This window comes from Bacillus rossius, chromosome 3 (assembly GCF_032445375.1).
Source record: "Bacillus rossius redtenbacheri isolate Brsri chromosome 3, Brsri_v3, whole genome shotgun sequence".
Lineage (NCBI taxonomy): Eukaryota > Metazoa > Arthropoda > Insecta > Phasmatodea > Bacillidae > Bacillus > Bacillus rossius.
In genome coordinates this window covers 27,412,583-27,432,673 of record NC_086332.1, presented here as the reverse complement: position 1 = coordinate 27,432,673, position 20,091 = coordinate 27,412,583, and the positions used below count along the sequence as shown (strand labels likewise).

Sequence of the window (20,091 nt, the reverse complement as noted above, 5' to 3'; positions counted from 1 at the left end):
TACATTATAATTGAAATATATCTCCTATATTAAAAACATTATTATTTTGTAACTCAGAAATGTTGTTAGAGCCTCTTGGGAATGTTATTCCCAGGCCATATTATTTAAACAATGCGGTCCGTAATTTTTTAAAAATTTTATTTTAGGTTGTTACAACTCCAAATGTTACTCAATATTTATTTAAATGTACTTAAAATGTATTTAGACCTATACATGTACTGTAAATTTATTTTAACAGGAGTAGTAACTTGATAATAATGTTTGTCAGAAAGCACACTTACCTGATCAGAAAACAAATTATTTGCGTAACATATACACTCTTATGGAAAAAAAGGAATTTGATTAGCACTGTATTGATTTGCGCACTGTTTTTCTGGAATTAATTAGGGCGTTATTTTGAGGGGCCGGTGTACTTGCCCGGGGGCAATTTTTCAAAACCCATAATAGATAATAAAAAAATAATAATAATAAAATTATCATAGTCATAACTGTAAATGTGAACTGTGTGTATCACATAACTTTCTTGCATAACTTGTCTATGTACAGTACTAAACTTGTAAACATCTATCAAGGTAAACATATGCATTAAAAAAATTTCAAAACTCAACTGACCCCCCTGGTGCCCTGGTCATGGTGATTATATCCACTTCCCGCCCCTTTCTTTTGATGACTCTGCTGGTAATTGTAATACCAAGTGTGAAAATGTGAACTCTAACCTGCTAGTAGGTCTGAGCGAAACTTTGATTACGCAAATCATCAATTGAAGCTTTTTTAATATTCAATTCGACTTCGTCACACAATTTTCTATATTTGTTTAACTGAAGCTTCAGTTGCGATGCAAAACTTCGCATCTAATGTGAAGATACTGTTTTAAAATATTCACTCATTAATATTTTTTTTTTGTTTTTCTTTTATATCTTTTACTTGAATAAAGTTGGTTACTTAAATTATCAAAAGGTGGCACTCCATTTGCTTTTATAAATGCTCACTATTAATATTATGCAGTTATTTTATAGTTTTTATTGACTAATGTTATCCATACGGCCATATTAGTTAATCAATCAGTTCAGACATTACAAACACAAACAATAATTTTTTGTTGCTTCAATCCTGTATTTTATAAAATAAGTGTAATGAGAGCAATATTTGCAAATCAATTCACTTCGCAAATATTTTTAACATTAGAGTTTATATTTACTTCGCATCAAAAAACTAGTATTTGCACAGGCTTACATGCTAGACAACAGTAAACTCTGTACTGAAATGAAAACCAAAAATAACAATAAACTCTAGGTAAACTAATAATTCCGGCAGCGCAGTGATGCAACCTTGCAGCCAAGATGAACAGCTTGAACCACCTGAATAATCTGAATGTGAGCAAACTTCTAACTGATGCCGGAAGAATTTTTACTGTATTTCTTTGTAACTTTATAAACATTATAATATGAAAACCACACAAACAGAATAACACTAAATTATTTAATTACATTAAACTATTAAAACCATTTTTGAGAAAGCCAGTATTATGAATGCATTGGTGAATTATTTTACATAGTGAGAAGTTTGTACAGCATAAAGTCATCATGTTATTTTGAAAGTAAAGTTGTGATTACATGTCTAAACTTAAACAACATGGTAGCAGACAAACAAAAAATGTAATTTGAATGCTACGTACCGATTGTAGACTGCACATTGTAAATAAGACCCTAAGATTAATTAGGGCTGGGCCGATCACTAAATTTGCCGATCATTCCGATACCGATCATTTGGCGCTGATCAGACAAATTAAGAATTATATAGTATATATAATAAAAATATAAAAATCAACACACAATATTTTATGGCCGTGGTTTCGTAAGTGCAATAGACGTAAGTTAAAATTAGTATTATTTCATAAATATCAGAGTTTTTATTGTGAATTATTAAAAACTCCGTACAACAATGGTTTGGCAAGATTTAAAAATACCCATATGCAAATTAATACTGTAAATTCGTGTTTTAGTTGATACGTGATTGTAGGCCTACCTTATTTAGTTATTTTGTAAGTAAATCAGAAACGTACAACTTTGCATTTTTAAGCTTAATTCAGTATATATTAATTTTGATTTAGTATGTAATGATTGGTGTTTGGTGATCGGTAAATAGTTTGCAGATCGGTACCGATGCCGACGCGTTAAAATCGGCCGATTATTGTGATCGATGATCGGCATCGGCCCAGCCCTGAGATTAATCTCTGCGTGCGGGTGTGTGTTGAAAATGTTATCTGCTGTTGCAGCACAATGACAGCACCTGGGCGGCGGGGGCAGGCTCCCGGGAGGAGGCGACGGGGTCCGCGGCGTTGAGGGAGGAGCAGGAGCTGGCGCGGGAGCCCTCGCCCAGCAGCGAGCCAGCCGCCTCCGACTGCTCCAGCCGCTTGCGACACTGCTGTAGCTCTCTGCCCAGCTCCTGCGCACGCCGCCCTTCCTCGCAACACTGATACCTCGCTGCAGGGGGGCGACACGGCCGGAGAGATGGGGGGATGTTTATCACCAAGGGCGTCGCCGGGGGGCCTACCCCCTAGAGCCCTAGAGATTCAAAATAAAATTGTAGCCAAATGCAAAAAAAATACATACTGTTCGGACTTTGTGACTTATGTCCTTGCTGTGTGAAGTGTTACTTATGCCCCTTTTGCGTGTCGTATAAACAGTTCGGCAAGATGGCGAGCCGCGTGCAGTCGGGTCGTTTGTTTTGTATTTGGCTATCGTTTCGTTGTCATAGTTGTATTCACTAAATCAGACTCTTAATATATTTATGGTCTTCCGGAAGAAATTCGTTGAAACAAAGAACACATACTTTTCCCACAACTTGCCCCCCCCCCCCCCCCCCCCCCCCCCCGGCCATCGGCTGGCGACGCCCTTGTGTATCACCCTCCCTTAAATTATAAAAATTCCATCACCCCCGCCCACCACACAAAGGGAAAGAATTTGAAAGCAAACAGTGGGCAAAAGTTGTTCCTCCACCCAGACCCTCCCGCTGCTACCACGATTCCCCCCCACCCCTGAAATGAAGTTCTAAGTTTGTTACTGATAGCTAGGGACAAGATTATACAGTGAATTGCGATGAAACTGAAACAACACTGTAAAGCAAGTCTAAATACTGCGTAACACCTAAATAAAAAAGTTAATACACCATGTAGCACCAAAATGCAAGTGATGTCATGGAATTAAGTGGCATTTAACCAAAACTTCAAATCATAAAAAAATCAATCTTTTAATGTTTCAAATTCCAGAAATGTCATTATTTCTGGACAAAAAATGTTACCAAAGTGTATGGATCAGGAAAACAAATATAATGTGTTCTATTTTGCATCTCTTACTGAATCAAATTTTAACCGCAAATGCTGGCTACTTTATTTTTATTTTTCTGAATATACTATCTGCTTTAGACCGATTTAATACGAATTATTTTATCACAAAACTGCAGCATGAAATTTTACAACTATTTTGGTGAAGTATTACAAAACAGCTTTTATAAAAATAAAAACGATAACAACGAAATCTTCAGTTTTCAAAACGAAATTGGACTAAAAATAAAACCATAAAATCTTTTCTCTACTGATAGTATATGTTGTATGACGTGCTAATGGCACGCAAACCTATCATACTGTAACAGGCGGGCTGGTTTATAACCAAACGTACACAACCTCCAGGCCTTACCATCGAGTTAAGAGAGGCAGTGAAGCTGTGTAGAGCAAGGAAGCGGCAGTGTATTCCGCATTTTGTTCAGCAAGGAACATAGTCAGCGCCATGTTTCCAAGACACCCAAAATACTGGCTGCTGAAGTGTGTTTGCGTTGTGGAAACATTTTACAAGGACTGTATTTTATAAAAGTGACTGTGTTTAGCAAAGGATCTTCTCATTCATACCAATTAACCGTCGTCAGGCGTGTTCACGCACTATTTCCACAATGTTTCAGGTGTTGCAATATAACAATGGTGAGACTTGATGTAAGTTTTTGGACATACGCCATTGCTGAGAACTTTTTCTGTTGAAGACCTGTGTTTCCGTACCATGTGCGTCTCTGCCTGAGGACGGGAGCAGATAGCAGTTCCCGAAACGTCGCTTGTTTCTGTTTTGGTAAAACTATTGTGTTTGTTTGTCTTTTCGTTTTGTCGTGTTTTTTGTCTCGTTTCAACTGTTGTGTTGAATTATTTTGGGTTCAATATTTTTGTTTTGTCATCATTTGTGTTTGTTTTTTTTTCGTTCTCTTAGTACATTTTTATTTGTTTGTTTTTTCTTTGTTTGTTGACCATATTCCTGTTTCGGAATATTTTGTGGTGTTCATATCCTTGTTGACAACAACAATTGTTTGCTTAATTTTGTGTGTTTTTTGTCTTTTTTGAGTATTTTTATTTATTTATTTAATTTATTAGTTTTTCTTCAACAGAAAAAGTTCTTAGCAATGGCGTATGTCCAAAAACTTACATCAAGTCATGCACTCCCATTGCACAAATCTTTTAAAGATAACAACAATGGTGAGGTAAAAAGTGACTTCAACTACATCACAGCATATCTACTGACATTTCATAACTTCAGGTGTAGAATGTCTTCCACTCTAGATTGAGACCACCTTAGGTAGGTATTACAACAGACCACCTTGCCAGAGACGGTGACATTATTAGAGCCTGTTTCACAAGACTGCAGGCAGTCAAGCCTAATTCAAAAACAAGTTAGGGGAAAACTTTTTTTTTGTTATTTAGAGTTTGTAACAGAGTTGAGTAGCAGTCTGTTAGGTTAAATGATATCAAGTATGAATACAATATGCCATGTACTCTTCCTGCCCGTGGAAGCACGTCCAACCAGCAATATTCTACAACTGTCCAAAATGGTTGTCCATCTGTATGACTGTTTAATATGCAATGGTTTTGAATGCACATGGATACATAAAAAAAATGGCAGCTGTGTGCATTAATACAAACAGTTCCAGACTTGACTTCCTCTAAATGTCAGTCTCTCTCAAGATGACATCTTGTGAAGAGTTCGTGTTTCAGTGACCTCGTGCTGGTCCCCCCGTTTTATTGTGAAATGTGAATACGTACTAGAATACATCATTTCTCAAATCAATGACTGTCCACCAAGTATCAACCATCAAGTACTTGAAAACCAATTTCATATAGTACCTACACAAAAATGATAACTGTCCAATGTTATTTTGTAAATTTTAGTTAAAAAATTTTTTTTGTAGTAGGTTAAAAATTCTTTTGCCTTTGATATAAAAATACAAATGATTTGAACCTTACGACAATTTTTTTTTCCTGGTTAAGGGGCCAGCCTAGTAAGGGGTATATTTATGTTAGTGAGGCGGGATCATAAGCGCAACGCTCGCTGGTGCTTCTAACACTAAGGCTCTTAACTGGCACGCAGTCTTCTTGTCATGCATTGGCCAACTATGAGATTTGAATGGTGACTGTAACATTATAAGGTGGAGGAATGAAGATTAATGTGTAATGCAAGTCCCTTAAGTGCTTTCAAGAATCTGCACCAGTTGTTTTATACCTACATATTACAGGAAAGCTTCACTATAAAGAACATGAAGGGACCAAAAAATAGTTGAGTTTGTTATACTGAAGTTCTTTATACTGAAACATAAGCATTGTTATAAATATGTATACTGATAAACACATGAAACACCTTAAGTGTACTAAGGTTCAGTATCTCAGTCATTAGTCTATGGCCGCTTGAAGAACCTGTTCACATACTCTCTGCTGATGCTTTGTCTATGGTCAGGAGACACATTGTAGGCAGAGCTGCCAACCTCAAATCACACCCATCAGTAATGACAATTATATGAAAAAAGTACGCGTAAATCATGCACGATAAATTTTTCCTGAGGAATTATGACACACACAAGATAAAACAAGGACAATAATATGCAAAAAAAAATGAAAAATATAGGCCTATGTATATGAATACAATGAAAATTAATGAATCGAAGAAAAAAAACTATTTGAACAATACAATCATCTGAATATGTAAGAAATGTCAATAATTTAACAGGAAATTTTCAACCTTCAATTCAAAGTATTCCAAGTTATACTTTTGAACAACTGTCTGTTTATTTGCTTCTTTTATCCTGGTTGGATAATAACTGTCTTATAAACAAACAACAGAAGACAAACAAAAGAACTAGTAAACAATAACTCTGCGTTCGTTACTTTCGTTTCTTCAGATGTAGCGAAAAAACTACGATATGGATTTATTGCTCGTCATGACTATAAAATGATCCGCATGTTTCTTTGATTCAATATGCCGTCTACAGTCATCCCTTCCACCATGTGCAATCGAAAAGTCACACGCGCATACATTACAAAACGCGCGACCAAACAATGAGTTCGGTTAAGTGAAGTGTTCGTTTAAATTAAGTTCGTTGTACTGGTGCTTTCCTGTACTCTGAAAACACACCTTTTAGCAATTTTAATTATTATAAAAATACAATTTAAAACTTAATTGGGAAACAAAACTACTTATTGGCCCTCAAAGAATTCTCAAATTGTTTTCGTAAACTACCCCACTCAGATATCTTGTGTAGTCTTCAAATCGCGTAGTTTTTCCTGAAGCTCTGTACATTGTATGTGTGTCCAGGTATATGGGGCCCTTAATAGTTCTACAATATTAGGTCCTTAATGGAACTTCTTAATAGAGTGCTTAATGTTAGTTTGAAACACTTAAGGGGCCCGCCTTGTCAGGGGTGTATATGTGTTAGTGAGGCGGGATGATAAGTGCGACGCTCGCTCGTGCTTCTAGCGCGGTGTCGCCTCTAAGCGCAAGGCTCTGAACTGGCGCGCAGTCTTCTCGTCGTCACAGGATAACTGTGAAAATTTGAGCAGTGACCGTAACATTATACGGCCGAGAAATGAAGATAAAGGTGTAATGCAAGTCCCTTTAAGTGCTTTAAAGAATCTGTACCGGTTGTTTTACGCCTAAAAATTAACCTGAAAACATGCGTTTAGGCCATTTTAACTCTTCTAGAAATACAGTTTAAAAACATGATCCAAAATCAAAAGTACTTTTCGGCCCTCAGCGAACCCTTAAATGCTTTTCGTAAGCAGACCCCAATCGGATATCATGAGCAGTTCTGAAATCGCGTTGTTTTTTCCTGAAGCTCTGCACACCGTATGTGTGTCAGGGTGGGCGGAGCCCCTGCAAGTATATTCAGAAGACCCGCCGAGGAGAGCGCCCACCTTGAGGGCGGCGGCCTGCTTGCGCCGCAGCACGGCGTTCTCCCCTTGCTGGTCCTCCAGCTGCCTGGCGAGAGCGTCTGCCCTCTGCGTCTTCTCCGCCACGTGGCGCGCCAGCAGCTGAGTCTCCTCCCGCCGCTGGGCGCGCTCCTGGTCCAGCTGCGCGGCTAGTGTTTCCATCCGCGCCCGCATTTCCGCGCTCTCCTGCCGCGCTGCCGCCAGCTCCCCCTCCAGCTGCTGGGCCTGCGCACACACGCACGTGCCTTCTCCGTTCGTCGCCGTGCTTCGCAAGGGAACAAGTCTATATACACTATGCAGTCTATGTACACGGTGTTCGGAAATTGCCGGGCATGAATGGACGGTCTCCGGGTAAAGGGTAACAAGTCAAGAATTCACTTTTTGCAGGAGAAACAAAAAAAAAAACTTAGATAAAAATTGAATTTCAATACTTAAATTTTTCTTGCATTATTCTTTTATTTACCAACATATTTACCAACATAGTTGCCAATGATTAAAAATGCAATACATATTCTAAGTATACCTACTTAAGAGTTTTAAGTTTTAAGTTCTCTAAAAATCACCAAAATGTGACTTGTTACCTTTTACCCGGAGACTGTCCAAATTTTATGAGCGGCAGGAAATGCCAACCAAAACAAGCAATATAACCGTAAAGGAACCTATGTCTGCAAACACAACTCTGCTCGTTACAGGCGTAAACAGTAGTATTAAAAAATTTTATGATTTACGTGCATCACGGTAGGGGTGTGCAAATATTCGAAATTGCAAATATTCGTGCAAATCAAATATTTGATTCAATTCACATTCGAAACCATATTAGGTATTTGAAAATTTCAAATATTCGAAAGTTTTTGAATGTATTAAAAAAATATTACTTTTGTTTGACAAAACGTGTGATACAATAATATGTCGAACCTCGAGAAATCATTTTACCGAGACTTAATGGAAGAAAAAAAAACTGTAAGCAGACCTTTACTTAGATCAAATTTTAGGTTAGGTAAATGGGCATGCTGAGAACAGTTAGAGACAATGTAGTGTGAAAATTATCATAAATGCTTACGATTTAAATACAAACTTTACGTGATGTGTAGCATAATTAATTTATTATATCCAGTTGTCCTTAGCACAATTTTTGGGCGAGCCATGTGCCATATAAAAGTGTAAAACTATTTTAAACAATGCCAGCGCATCAGCTTTCAATAATAACCTTTAAAAACTAATGCACACATACGCTTTGATCACCATTCTATTAATTTTACTAATACAAATCTAGAGAATTTTTTTAACGATAGAAAAGTAAACACAGCCGCCATCATGGCTACAGCAAAAAAGAAAACGTGTCCGTTTGTGGTTATGGCCAGCAGAGCACCCCATGGCCAGAGAATTGTGTTGCTAGAACTGCTCCAGCGCAATCGCTTTTTAAACTACCGAAAATTTTACGTAAATAATTATATAAAATTAAAAAGACACGATAAACAAAATTCATTAAAATTTATTTTGCCTTAACACGTTTGATTCCAAAAGACTGAGAACGGAATATTGACCATGCTCACGAGCAGTTGTAATAAACAACTCTTCGATATATCGATTGGTAATCGCTTGACTATTTATTGCGGAAAATCAAACTGATACATCGAAGATCTGTTTACTTTCATAAACTTTTTTTGCCGTTTTTAATTTTCAGAATAAGAAGTGAATTTCAGAACGTTGTTTTTCTGCTTCTGGGAACATTGTCACTTCCAAGAGGCAATGCCTGGATCCAGAACATGTAAAGGAATTGGTCTTTTTGCACTGCAATTTACGTAATGTTGATGGCAAGATGTAGGCTTGGCTTTTGATGAAGACATTTCTATACCACTGATTGTGTTTTATTACTAAAACATTAGAAGAGACATAAAAATTTACATGTTACTTGAGCAATAAAAATGTATTTAAAGCTAAAGAACATTACTCTTTTAAACAACAATTTATAATATGCCAAATTTTTAATGTAATTACCTATTCAGATTTATACTTAGAACTTAATTAGAAAATATTCGCAAATTATTTGCTATTCGCAAATATTTGCAATTATTTGATTCACATTTGATTTGCATTGAAAAAGTCACATTCGCACAGCCCTACATCACGGCACTACTCCACTGACAGAGAACGCGCAAGCGCAGCGGAGTGACATTCAAACATTCCCGGGCGCAGAAGTTTAGTTGTCCAAAATGCACTAACAACAAGTAGTCTGGTGTACATCACCTTTAGTGATATGAAACTCCCAATTTTCAGGCAGTTGCATGGTTAAGCCATACGAAGGTCTCCCTATTCAGTACACGTACTTTGAGTAATAGTTTTTGGTAAGTGCACCCATACAATATTAAAATACTTGCCAACTCTGCAAATATAAAGTGTGCTGTGCTATTCTTGTTTGTCAAACCTGTAACCGCAGCAACATATTCACTATCAGTCAAAACTGCGCAACTTGCCCAAAGCTAAATGTGTAAAATGTGAAAGTACCATAACTAACCATCACTGTGCTTAACACCAGACCCCTGGTTGTTAGCGCGTATGGCTAACCTAAATTTTTGTGCCCAGCTCGTCGCCTGGTTCCTGCGGAGCATTTGAAGATCACGCATCCTCCGCCAGTGGAGCGGTGCTAGGTGCACACAAAATTCAAAATTGCACAATATTGTTCATGCCTATAACTTTGCAAGATTGTGTTTCCGAACGTATGTTCCTAAAAAAATTATTGCTGTTTTGGCATTCTCCGTACCCATTAATTTATGCCCAGCAATTTTTGAACATTTGTTTATACTGAAGAGTGAGTGTGGGTTTGTTTTTAAGTACATATTCACAGTTTTACTCCGAGCTCAATCAAATTTGGAGCATTTTACCTTCAAAACCAGAGATAAAGAGTTCAAAAACATCATCCCCTTTCCCACTCTTTACAAATATTGTAAGAAATTTGATGAAAATTTGCGCATTTGATATTCAAAATAAGAGAAAAACTACAGTCTACAACTAATTTAAGGGAAAAAAACCCACCCCCATCCCCTTTTATAAAGCCTCTTCACTCTGCTTAAAGACTGGGCAATGCCATATAATACAGCTAATGACAAATATAGGCCAATGTAACTAATGCCTGCCAATGATATTACATTCATCCTTCAGCAAAAAAATTATGCATTTCTTCACAAGTCTATTATGAAATAAAGTGTAAAAGCTGCATTTTTATTGAACATCACTCCAAAGTACACAGTGAATAATCTTTAGGTATGCAAAAAATAGTTTTATTTATGTTGCACACATTGTGTGACTTAAAACTTTAGAAAGATCTGTAAAGTAGGTATGCAATTATGTAAATAATACTAGATACTAGTATGTAATATTATTTACAATATTACAATCTGTGCTGAAACAAGTTGTATCTGTGTTTCTTTTAAAGTTAAAGGTACCTAATTAAGGATGTAGTTTTGTGGTTACATTTAATTATTTTGACAATATAGTCTATTGTGATCATATAAAAAATGAAACTACATGTTTACTGTTCCTTTAAGCTGGATTTTAAATTATTTATTTATTTCAAGGATTTATACTTTAGAAAAAAAAGAACACTGGTGTTATATACTGGCAGAAAAATTTCCATCTGGGCAATTCTGAAACTTTAAACAGTTATGTGAAAAATACTGTTAGTGGCAAAAATTAATTCTTAAGCTTAATATGAAAGGTTGAATCATTAAATGCAATGGACATACTGTAAATGTTTCGGATTGCTTCCATGTTTCGAAACTCATTTCCGCTTGCAGTTTTTAGAATATGAGCATATTTATTTAGTGATATACAGATGTAATTGTTTTAGTATCTGTATCGACAGACCTTGTAAATTTTCTGGATTTCTAATGTAATATTTCCAACCTACACTCCAAAACTGACATACATGAAAAAAGTAAAATTTTATCCAATCAGGTGTTACCCATCTCTACCTATTTACTTGTTTATTTTTCCAGAGGCATCTTTTACTACTCTTTTTTCTGTAACTTAATGCTACATTTTGTTACCACTGGGGTGGTAACGGCATCACCCGGTTACCTATGTTTTGTTAACGCTATTTATTTGTTATGATTAATTAATCTAAATTTATTTATTTCTAGTAGCAGGTAATTTTTTTTTTCCTTCCAAACTTTCCCGTGTTGGTGCGGTCTGGACGTACTGACAGTTTGTGAAGTTGGTACCAGTGTGACCGACACTTTCGGGGTTTTTCGGTGGAGTCGAGGTTTGCCGAGTGAGGAGCCGACGAGGAGTGTGCGGCTTGCGCGACTGAGGACAGTGCTGGTCTGGACGCCGAAGTGGGCACTTCGGGAAGTGGCGGCGAGGCCTTGCAGATTTGCGGCCGAGCATGTATCGTCTTTGGGGCTAGTGGAAGTCCCAGGGTATGGCGAGAGGCATCACGCGACGCGAGCAGCGTCTGCGAGTTCCCGGGCCCGGGCAAGTGCCGAGGTAGCGGCATGACAGCACGACGCATCGCAAAGTAAGGCAAACAACTACATTATTCTCCACCATGAAAGTCTCCCCAGCTACAAGACATATTGAGAGTTAAATCGGACCTAGTACTACAATACTCGTGTGCACTCAGTCACGGCGAAGAAACTGTCGTCTATGGTTAACTTTCATTTAATTTTTATTAACTTCAAGATAATAATAATAATAACTTTATCGTGGGACAGATGAGAGATAATAAACAGTACCATAAGTATAATCAAGTAGCGCGCTGCGGTAATGTTACGTTGGTCAGATAGACTCATTAGTGGACTGTTAGTTTCTTAATATATATTTTTATAAATGTATTACAATATTATTACTAACTGTATGTACAGTATTACCTAGGAGTATGAGGATGGTAATATGCTTGTTCATTGATAGAGCTCGTAACGGAAAAGGTGCTCAAGGTATTTACGCAAATTAGGTATGCAAGTAATTGTTTTTTAAAGTAAATGTTATTTTTATTAAACACGAGTTTTTTGTTAGAAGTTGAGCCCCATAGTCTCCCATGCCACCTTATTACTTGTTGATGGTAACTGGATCCTACACCCACGCAACAGGGAAGGGCGACGTTGACTTTTTGGCTTTCCTGTAACAGTGGAGTGTGGAAGGTTTTCTGTAGACCCCCGGTGCTTGAGCTATAGGCCCGGGGCTACAATTTGAATATTGTGTTTGTTAATTAGTCAATTGTGTATTGTGCTATGCACTAATTTTGTGAGGCGAAATTATTTGTCATCTACCAAAAATCCTTTAATAAATAATTTTATTGAGGTACAGACTTATTACTTGCAAATATTGAATTATAATGGAGACTTGCAAAGTGAGTATCTACAAAAAGTATTGAAGTATTTAACCCCTTCCCATACAAATAAAATCAACAGTGCTTATCCAAAAACATCAATTTTTTTTATTGCATATTTGAAAATAACTATATTTGCCTATGACATTGCACATAAGTTTGATACATTTATTTATTAATTTCATATAAATATAGAATTTTTTATTTTCCAATAGTTATTATCCCGAGTTAACTCGTGTCATAAATTTCCACGCACAAAATTTTATATATCACTAATTCTTAGTAGACTTATACACTTCAAACACTAAGGAATAAAACACATACCATGTGGTTCATTCTACCTTGTGTGAGGTATGATACACACGAAAACACGGCACTACACACAGAGGAACATTGCAGTCTGCACAGAAGTAACGGCTTTCTCTGCAGATTTTCTTGCCAATTGAGTCACGTACTCTGCTGCACATAGCGCATTGCCTTGTTGGGTTGGCTGTCTTCTCAGTAGCTGGTATCAGATCAGGAAAATGCCTTCCTGTCAGACGAAGAGGATGTGCTGTGGTACCTGGACGTCCCTGAGATGGAGATGTGACAAACGGGCGATATTTTTCAAATATATCCTGGACAATTGTCATTCTGTACTGTAGCGGAGATTTTTTGCCACCTTGTTTGCAGTACATAACGTAGGAATTCCACAATGCTAATTCCATTAGGTGGAAAAAAATCTTCTTATAATATTTCTTTCCACGTTTCCTAGGAAGTGGATAAGTGGACATATGTTGATCAACTAAATCACCTCCTCCCATTGTGTTGTTGTAGTCAACTACCACCTTTGGTTTTGTTACAGTTTTAGAGGCAGTTTTCACTTCGACCGTATCTGCACTGTGGATGGTGCTGAGAAGAACGACATCCTTTTGTCTTTCCATCGAAGAGCCATCACTTTTCCTCTCTGAAAAGCTGTAATTTCACCCCTTTTCAGTTTTTTTGTTTTAAGTTGGGCTGGCATTTCTTTTCTGTTCATTTTTACTGTGCCATAAGTGTCAGTGTTGCGAGAAATCAGAATATCTGCAAGTTGTGGTGATGTATAAAAATTGTCTGTCGTGAGACAATATCCCTTGTCTAAAAAGGGCTTCATGAGAGTCATCAGAACTTGAGATGACATCGGAAGTTCTTTGAACTCTTCATTCAGTGAAGTACCTTTCCCTGTGTATATGATGGTAGAGACCACGTAGCCACTTTTCGACTCGCATAACATGAAAGTTTTTATTCCAAATCTGGCACGCTTATTTGGAATATACTGAACCCATCCTAGTCTCCCCTTGTACAACAGTAAACTTTCATCAATTGTAAGGTCTCTTTCGGGTGTGTAGAGACCAAAAAATTTCTTCTCTAGGTTCTGATACACCTCCCAAATTTTATTTTATTTTGGGTTGGGGTGAGTTTCAGCATTGTAAGATTCGTTGTTAGAAAAATGTAGATATTGTTTCAGTTCAACAAAACGACGGTAGGACAGTATTTTTGAAAAAACTGGCACGGAAACCAAAGGATTTTTCGACCAATAGAGCTGTTGTTCAGGCAACCTCACAATGCTCTGTAATATTATCACAGCCAAAAAAACAATAATTTCTTCTTTTGTAGTGGGACGAAACTGTTTTGATGAACCTGGTTGTTTGGCTTGAGTTTGCTCTGCAAATCGGTTTATTTCAGAAACAATGATTTCGAGTAAATTGTCATCGAAAAACAACTCAAAATACTCCAACAAGTCATAACTTTTATCTCCTGGTAGCTGGAAATTCATTGTTGGAATACCTTTGAACGGATATCTTGGTGGTGGTGGAGGACGAGGCTGTTGTGTTTTGTCTATCTCGCACCACTGTCGCAAAGCCGACCAGTCAACAGAACTGTCAGAGTCTGAACTGCACTCACCTTCTGAACAAGATGATTCGCTACCAGATTCTTCAACATCGCCATCGATACTTACTATTTCACTATCACTGCAATTACTATCATCACTATCCATTTTAGGATGTAAGAACTGTCAAAACTTCAGTTTATTTACATTGAGTTATAAAAAAAATAAACTGTCAGTAAAAACATATATTTTAGTCAATTATAACAAACATATAATAAAAGAAACACGTAATTATGATGATCTCAATTTTTAAAATTATGGCTATTCACTTGCAATATGTAAACTGAGCACAAAACAAAATACAATTTGTCGAAAACGCGCGCTATCGACACGGCGCAGAAGGCAACACGCAGTACATGAAAGAATAGCAGACAATACAAGCAGCACAACCTAGTGACTGCTTGCGGAAGCAAAACAAGCCAGCTTCGCTGGCTCGGTAGGCAGTAAAATTTTAGTGGAGCATTGAGTAGCATTTATACAGTAAATATACGGGTTTATTCGGGTTAGTAAATTTTCAACCCGAAAACCACATAAAGACCAAGTTAACTCGGGATAATATATTTTTATTACAATTAATAGCCCGAGTAAACTCGGGATAATCAGGGAAAGGGTTAAAGACTTGTATCAGCATAAGCCCAGGGGGCCCGCGGCGGGGAGAGGCGGCCTCACCCTGGCCTCCGTGGCGGAGAACTCGGACTGCAGCCGCACGTTCTTGTCGGTGAGCTGCTGGGTGAAGTGCAGGAGGTCGGCCTCGCGCTCCCGGCAGTCCGCCATGTCCTGCTGCAGCTCCGCGTTGCTGAGCCTCAAGCGCTCCACCTCGCCCTGGCTCCCGCTCACCTTCTCCTGCTCGCTGCGCACACACACACACACACACACACACATGCACGCCTCGACCGTGCACTCGCGCTGGACTCGCCGCCCGCCCGTGGCCTGGCCGGCGACGACACACCAGGGGCATAGCCAGGGGGGGGGGGGTTAGGGGTTCAAACCCCCCCCCCCCCCCCTAGCACCAAATCTTTAATTAATTTCTTATTCATCACTCAAACAAATTTCATATTAAAATTAATAAAATTTTTACCATTACAATATTTAAATTTAAGTACCGAAAACTGCTAAAATAGCACTATTTTACACCTTAAAATCCAAATTTTTCCAGGGGAGGACCCCCGGACCACCCGCTTTAAAACAGGGGGGAAGGGGGTGGGGCATGCTTCTTAACACCCTCCATACACAAATCCTGGCTACGCCACTGCGACACACACCTGTGGTTTGTGCTCGCGCACAGCTCCCGTGAGGGAGATCTGTCCCTGTCATCTCGTTATTTAGTGCAATCAAAGACCTCTGCTGTAAACAGCAATTACTTCCAAACCAATTAAAATTATTTTTTAAAGGGTTGATCGTGAGATAAAAATACAAATACTAAGAACAAAGCTTAATGTAAAGATTTTTGTTCTCACCAATTTCCTACATTGGCCACAATTCATGAGAATGTTAGTTATCACTACATATTTACACCTGATGTCTTTAAATATATTTACAGTTAGTTGGCTTTGATCTTTCTTATTTTGTTTAAGTCTGGTATTAACATACAGGCTCACATCCTGTGACATTGGGGCCTTCAGAGACGATGAGGGGTGATGACTCATGAGGTGAGGATGGAATCGGTGGAGGAAGCGGAAGTACCATTAAATAAAATCCACTGGCTTGCGGGGTGGGAAAAACCTGCCAGGTTTTTTTACTTCCAAAAAATTTGTGTTTGACCCTACCAAGAATCAAAGCCAGATCACTTCAATAGAGGCGAGTCATCTCACCACTCAGCCACTGAGGCCTCCAGGATTATAACAAGCATTCAAAGTTAGATCTTAAAGTGTTCAAAATTTGAAAAATTGTAAAAATAAATATTCATTACAAGCTGTAGCTTCAAATGTTTGCATTAAAAAATATAGTTAAACAAATACTAAATACATACATACTAAGAGAATAAACCTACCTAATTGACATACATCTTCAAAAATTTAAACCTGTTTGAGTATGAAGTTTTTTTAAATTTCCCAAAGACGAAGTCAAAGAAAATTAGTCTTTGATTTGACTTAAGACTTAACGAAGCTTCGCACAACCCTACTCTAAATAGCACTGGTAAATAACTTACAAAGTACTCAAATTCGAACTAAAGAACACGGTACGTAGAGATTCTTTGAGCAGACTGTTTTACGGTAGTCAGTATAGTGTTACGTGTGTGACGGGGAGAGGTGCAGCGAGACGACTGACCACTGCAGCTGTATGCGCAGGGACTCCATCTCGGCCAGCCGCGCCTGCAGGTCTGCCAGCTCCTGGCGCTGGCCGTCGCTGGTCGCCTTCAGCCGCGACAGGTTCTCCTCGTACTCCAGCCGCTCCCTCCCCAGGCTCTGCACCTGCAGACCAGTTGGCTTCTGCAATCCCTGTTGTTTTCATTCCAGTCCAGCATCTAATTATTATGAATATCACATATTTTTCAAATAATTTCTAAGCATACAAACAGAGAGGTTTTTTAACACACTCCTAATCCATAGCAAACACAAATGTATATTCATTATTTGCGTTTGTATTACCTTCGAATTCACTTTTTATCACCAGATAATTTACTTTTTAAAACGAGAAAAGCCTTTCAGTAGGGTGTTATTTTTTATGTTTTTTTTTTTTTCATGTTATGTGTTTTGTGTCATTTTGTACACATTGTGAATGTTGTGTGTTTGTTGTGAGTGTTGTGTGTTTAATGTGAGTGCTGTGTGCTTGCTGCGAGTGCTGCGTGTTTGTTACGTGTGCAGTCCTAGTTTCCCACGAGTGGGAAGCGAGGCAGCCCGCACCTTCAGAGAGAGCGTGTTGTTCTCGTTGATGAGCAGCTGGTGCTTGGAGCGCAGGTTGACCACCTCCTGCTGCAGCTGCCTCTGAGTCTCCTCCTTGTCCTCGCGCTCGTGCCGCTCCATGATCAGCCTCGCCTGCTGCTCCTTCAGCTGCTGGTCTGCAAGCCAGCCACACCGCCTCACCGACTGCATACACTACACACGCCACTGCCTCACGCCCCTTAACACCGCTTTCGCGACGACTCTTACATTTGAAGTTCTGGTTTCCTACACACATATATTTCTCAGTGAAGTTTATCTTTCCTTGAACCTAACCCAAGCACAGTAGATAAGGAGAAAACTAATGATGCAAACTACTAAAGGCTTAGTAGCTCACCGACTACATAAACTACACAAGCCACTGCCTCGCAATGACTCTTATATTTGAAGTTCTGATTTCCTACACAAACATATTTCTCAGTGAATTTTATCTTTCCTAGAACCTAACCCAAGCACAGTAGGTAAGAAAGGAGAAAACTAATGATGCAAACTACTTAAGGCTTAGTAGCTTTTCATACATTCAGAAGCAAAATTAAATATGTCCAGCCCCTACAGCAGAAATGAGTCTGTTTCTATATGTTAATATTAAAACTAGTTAGAAAAAGTTTTCAAAGCAAAAGGTAATCAACAATAAAAGTTAACTATAAAAGAGGGAACAACTCTTATCACACCGGAAAGGAAGACTTAAGGAAGTCTCTCACACACGATGGATCTTTAATTTTCATGAAATAAATTCTGTTCAAAGTCTATTCTAGTAAACCTATCATGACAGTTCTTCTAAATTTTTGGTTTTGTCACAAATTTTGTCATCAGATATTAAACAGGTGATATTTAAAGCAGGCAACTGTCAAACAAGTGGTATTAATTATGATCACTTGTGAGGCATTTTATAATTATTTTACAATTTGTAATAATATTTACGTGCATTAATGGCAACAACCAATTCCACAGAGCTATCGTGATAAATTTATAGAAATAACTCTTAAATCATCGACAAGAATATTTAATAATACACATGATGTGCGAGAAAGAGACTTAAAAACTGACTGTCATATATCACTGTGACATATTTAGAGTTGAGGCCACCGCCAATCATGACAGTATGCACTGCAGCTAAGAGACCCACCGAGAGTGTACGCCTTGTTGTCCTGCGACTGCTGGAAGTCTCTTATGGCCACCTGGCAGTCGCGCCGTACCTGCTCGCATTCCTCCTTCAGCTCTGTGATCTTCTGGTTGGCCTTGGTCAGGCTGGCCTGTCCCTCCTACCCACGACACACTCTGTCACACCCTCACTGCTGTAGTATGAGCAACATTATGGCATATTTCAATTAAATCTAAGTAACATAAAAGTGGGAAAAAAGATATAATTTATTACCTCTGATTTACTATAAATGTATAAATGCAAACCATACCATGAAGTAGCCAGTGTAGCACTGCAGTTAAATCTAAAATGTTTCAGTTCGGTTACCCATTAAATTCTCCAAATTTGCACGTCCCAAAAATATTAAAAATTTATCTTAGGCCGCTAGACGTACAAAAAGTTTGCGATGTCACCACCGATCTTTCTCATCTTACCCCATAGCTAGAGGCAAGATTATATGGTGAATATCGATAATACCTAAATAACAGAGAAAATTATGTCAATAAACTGCCAAACACCAAAATGGAAGTCAAAATACCGCATAACACCTCTTAAGGGGCCCGCCTTGTCAGGGATGTATGTGTGTTAGTGAGGCGGGATGATAAGCGCGATGCTCGCTGGTATTTCTAGCGCGGTATAGCCTCTAAGCGCAAGGCTCTGAACTGACTCGCAGTCTTCTCGTCGTCACAGGATAACTGTGAAATTTGAGCGGTGACCGTAACGTAATGTGACCGAGAAATGAAGATAAAGGTGTAATGCAAGTCCCTTAAGTGCTTTCAAGAATCTGTACTGGTTGTTTTACGCCTAAAAATTACTCTGAAAACTTGTGTTTTAGCCATTTAACTCTTCGAAAAATATGGTTTAAAAACTAAATCCGAAATCAAAAGTACTTTTCGGCCCTCAGCGAACTCTTAAATACTTTTCGTCAGCAGACCCCACTCAGATATCTTGAGTAGTTTTGAAATCGCGTTGTTTTTCCTGAAGCTCTGCACACCGTATGTGTGTCTGGGTAGGCGGTGCCCTTAAGTTGTAACAGGGGTTAATATTATTTAAAAAATAAAAAGTTATGAAATCCATTAAATTGTATTGGCAAGATGAATTTATACTTAATATAAATTTTATGATTTCAAATCTGCAGTGAAAAGAAAAAAAAACAGGACGTGTTTGTTTTTTGTTGGGTTGACTGATTTTTACATGGGCATGTGTGTGGTTAAAGAGAAGAGGGGTAAACATTTGGGGGATTTATTTAAGTAATACTTAGCAAACCACGAATGAACTAATAAATAGGAAAATAAATTTTGATATCTGTACTCATTATTTCAAATAAAGATGAGATTGTATCAAACATCCTTCAATTAAGGTTTTTTTTAATAAGGTGAAATTTTTAATTATTCTAAGCATAGCTTTAACCATAGTAAATGAAAGTGTTAGTGTAAAGATGGCATAAAATTAGTTAAAATGAAATTGGTGCATGTTTAGTAATTTTTTTAATTGCCTACCTCATGAAATGAAAAGGAGGCAGGTGTGATTCATTAAGGTAAAATATACATATATATACTCAAATACTCTAAAACAGAAGTTTTAAAATCGGATACCTTATCT

The 20,091-nt window shown here is 38.0% G+C and overlaps 1 protein-coding gene across 2 annotated transcripts in view; it reads right to left on the bottom strand.

Moving 5' to 3' along the window:
- Positions 1-20,091, bottom strand: part of LOC134530423 (coiled-coil domain-containing protein 186) — a 44,812-nt gene that overhangs the window by 17,108 nt on the left and 7,613 nt on the right. For both annotated transcript variants that reach the window (XR_010074814.1, XM_063365229.1), the window contains exons 5-10: positions 18,475-18,610; positions 17,313-17,467; positions 16,738-16,880; positions 15,139-15,319; positions 7,220-7,459; positions 2,290-2,445 (exon numbers count right to left, since the gene is read on the bottom strand). Coding sequence is in view for 1 of the 2 variants with exons in the window: in XM_063365229.1 (XP_063221299.1) it covers positions 2,290-2,445; positions 7,220-7,459; positions 15,139-15,319; positions 16,738-16,880; positions 17,313-17,467; positions 18,475-18,610 (1,011 nt within the window). In the remaining variant the exon portion in view is untranslated. The remainder of the gene's footprint in view (positions 1-2,289; positions 2,446-7,219; positions 7,460-15,138; positions 15,320-16,737; positions 16,881-17,312; positions 17,468-18,474; positions 18,611-20,091) is intronic.